The 3,224-nt window shown below is 76.1% G+C and overlaps 1 protein-coding gene across 1 annotated transcript in view; it reads left to right on the top strand.

Moving 5' to 3' along the window:
* The window catches only part of AXL (AXL receptor tyrosine kinase), a gene marked incomplete at its 3' end in the record, with an annotated part of 4,096 nt that continues 872 nt past the window's right edge, over positions 1–3,224 (top strand). The window contains exons 1-4 of the mRNA XM_082333497.1: positions 1–155; positions 1,504–1,702; positions 2,714–2,814; positions 2,891–3,073. Of these exons, the coding sequence (XP_082189623.1) occupies positions 80–155; positions 1,504–1,702; positions 2,714–2,814; positions 2,891–3,073 (559 nt within the window). The 5' untranslated portion in view covers positions 1–79. The remainder of the gene's footprint in view (positions 156–1,503; positions 1,703–2,713; positions 2,815–2,890; positions 3,074–3,224) is intronic.

Raw genomic sequence — 3,224 nt, 5'->3', positions numbered from 1 at the left:
GGGCGCAGCCGCCGGCTCCCGTCCCCTCCCGCCGGTCCCGGTCCCGGTCCCGGTGCCGGTGCCGGTGGCGGCGGGGGCGATGGGGGGGCCCTGCCCGCTGCTGCTGCCGCTGCTGGCGCTCGCCGCCGCCCTGGGCTCGCCACCGGCCGCTCCCGGTGAGTGGGGGGGTCCCGGGGGGGGGACGACCCCCAAAAGGGCTGCGGGGGGTCCCGCTGGCGGGGCGGGGAGGGGGGAGAAGCGCTTGGGGGGGGGGGGAGAGGCCGGTTTGGGGGGCACCCCCTTTCCGAGGGGCTTTGGGGGGGCCCTGGGGGGGGAGGGTCCTTTCGGGGGGACATTTTGGGTGGGAGGAGCCTTTTTTTTGGGGGGGGGGGGGGTGCGCGCCGTGCCTCAGTTTCCCCCCGGGGATGCTCCGGGGCCGCCCCATCTCCCCCCCTGCCCCATAGCGGGGTGCCCCCCCCCAGCAGCGGAGGAGGGGGGGGCGCGGGGGGGGGGGGGCACGCTGTCGTCGCCGTGTCCCCGTGTCCCCCCCCCCGCCCCGGGGCCACCGCCCGTCCCCGCCGCCGCGGCCAGACATCTGGGGCTGGTTATGGCGGGGGGGCGGGGACGGCGGCCGGGCCCCCCCCGGGCCCCCCCCTCCCGGGGTTGGGGGGGGGGGCAGATGCCGGGGATGCCTGAAGGCTCCCGGGGGAGCGGGGGGGGCCGTGACCCCCCACTTCCCTTCCCACGCCCCGCCACGGCCCCCCCCCCCCCCCCCCCCGCCGGGACCCGGGTGGCCGGGAGGGTTCCCCCCCCCCACCCAAAAAGTCCTGTTGGGGGGGGCACCGTGCCCCCCACCCCGGGAACTTGGGGGTCTTGGGGGGGGGGGGGCAGCCGGTCCCGGGTGGAGCGGGGGGGGCGAGAAGGAGCAGGGGGGTCCCAGGGTGGGGGGGGGCGGAGGGCGGGGGGGGCTTGGGGGGGGCAGGGAGTTGGGGGGGTCCTGGGGAGCAGGGGGGGACCCGGAGGGCGGGGGGGGGCTTGGGGGTGCGCGGGGGGTCCCAGGGGCGGGGGGGTCCCAGGGGGTTGGGGGGGTCCTGGGGAGCAGGGGGGGTCCCAGGGGGTGGTGAGGGTCCCATGGGGGTCTCAGGGGGTGGGGGGGCTCCCAGAGGGAGGGGGGGGTCCTGGGGAGCAGGGGGGGTCCCAGAGGGCAAGAGGGGTCGTGGGGAGCAGGGGGGGTCCCAGGGAGGTCCCAGGGGGTTGGGGGGGTCCTAGAGGGTGGTGGGGGTCCCCGGGAGGCGGTGGGGGTCCCGGGGAGCAGTGGGGGTCCCGGGGGGGTCCCAAGGGGTGGTGGGGGTCCTGGTGGGGGTCCCAGGGGCAGTGGGGGTCCCAGGGGGCAGTGGGGGTCCCGGGGGGGTCCCGAGGGGTGGTGGGGGTCCTGGTGGGGGTCCCAGGGGCAGTGGGGGTCCCGGGGTCCGTGGGGGTCCCCCAGGACCCCCGCCGAGGGTGCCGGTGCCCTGTCCCCCCCAGCCCTGTCGTTCCTGGAGAACCCCTCCAACATCACCACCTCGCTGGGCAAGACGGCGCGGCTGCGGTGCCGGGTGCGGGGGGCCGGCGAGCCCCCCGAAATGGGCTGGCGGCGGGACGGGCGCCCGCTGGAGCTGGCCGACAGCGACCAGGCCCAGGTGCCGCTCAGCGAGGACGTCTGGCTGGCCACCAGCCAGCTCAGGTGGGCCACGGCGGGCCACACGGCCCGCACCGCGTTGCCCTGTGCCGTGGCGCCCCGTGCCATGGTGCCCTGTGCCGTGCCGCGTCCCCCCGTGCCGTGTCGTGCCACGTTGCCCCGTGCCGTGCCATGCGGTGTTACCCCGTGCCGTGTCGCCCCGTGCCATGCCGCGTTGCCCCGTGCCATCCCGTGCCATGTTACCCCATGCCGTGTCGCCCCGTGCCATGCTCTGCCATGGCGCATTGCCCCGTGCCATGGTGTGTTGCCCCGTGCCATACCGTGCCGTGCCGTGTTACCCCATGCCGTGTCGCCCCGTGCCATGCTCTGCCATGGCGCATTGCCCCGTGCCATGGTGTGTTGCCCCGTGCCATACCGTGCCGTGCCGTGTTACCCCATGCCGTGTCGCCCCATGCCATGCTCTGCCATGGCGCATTGCCCCGTGCCATGGTGTGTTGCCCCGTGCCATACCGTGCCGTGCCGTGCCGTGTTACCCCATGCCGTGTCGCCCCATGCCATGCCGTGCCACGTTTCCCCATGCCATACCATGCCATGCCATGCCATATTACCCCATGCCGTGCCATGGCACGTTATCCCGTGCCATACCATGCCATGCCGTGCCATGTTTCCCCGTGCCACGCCATGCCGTACCGTGCCGTGGCGTGCCGCCCCGTGCCGCCCCGTGCCATACCATGCCATACCGTGCCATGCCATGCCATATTACCCCATGCCGTGCCGCCCCATGCCGTACCGTGCCGTGGCGCGCCGCCCCGTGCCGCCCCGTGCCATACCATGCCATACCGTGCCATGCCATGCCATATTACCCCATGCCGTGCCGCCCCATGCCGTACCGTGCCGCGGCGTGCCGCGCCGTGCCGCGCCGTGCCATACCATGCCATACCGTGCCATGCCATGCCATATTACCCCATGCCGTGCCGCCCCATGCCGCCCCGTGCCGCGGCGTGCCGCGTCGCCCCGCACCGTGCCCTCCGGTGCTGACGGCGCGGTGCCCCGCAGCATCCCGGCCGTGCAGCCCTCGGACGCGGGGCGCTACCAGTGCTGGGCGCGCGCCGGCGGGGAGCAGCTCCTGTCCACCGAGGCTCACCTGGAGCTGGCGGGTGAGCGGCAGCACCCATGGGTGGGGGGCACCCTCCGGGACCCCCGGCGCCCCGCTGACACCCCAAACCCGCCCAGGGCTGCCCTTCTTCTCGGAGGAGCCGCAGGACCTGGAGGTGGGGGTCGACACCCCCTTCAACCTCAGCTGCGGCGCCCGGGGTCCCCCCGAGCCCGTGCGCCTGCTCTGGCTGCGGGACGGGGTCCCCCTCAGCGCCCCGCTGGAGCCCCCCCCCGGGGCCCCCTCCACGCTGCTGGTGCCGGGTGAGAGGGGCCGGGGGCAACGGGGGGCAATGGGGGGCAACGGGGGCAATGGGGAGACTGGGGGGCACTGGGGGGCTGGGGGCAACGGGGGGCAACGGGGGCAATGGGGGCAATGGGGAGACTGGGGGGCACTGGGGGGCTGGGGGCAACG

This window comes from Platalea leucorodia (genome assembly GCF_965183815.1).
Source record: "Platalea leucorodia genome assembly, chromosome: 26".
NCBI lineage: Eukaryota > Metazoa > Chordata > Aves > Pelecaniformes > Threskiornithidae > Platalea > Platalea leucorodia.
The sequence above is the reverse complement of the archived record's forward strand: the minus strand, read 5'-3'. Positions and strand labels throughout refer to the sequence as shown.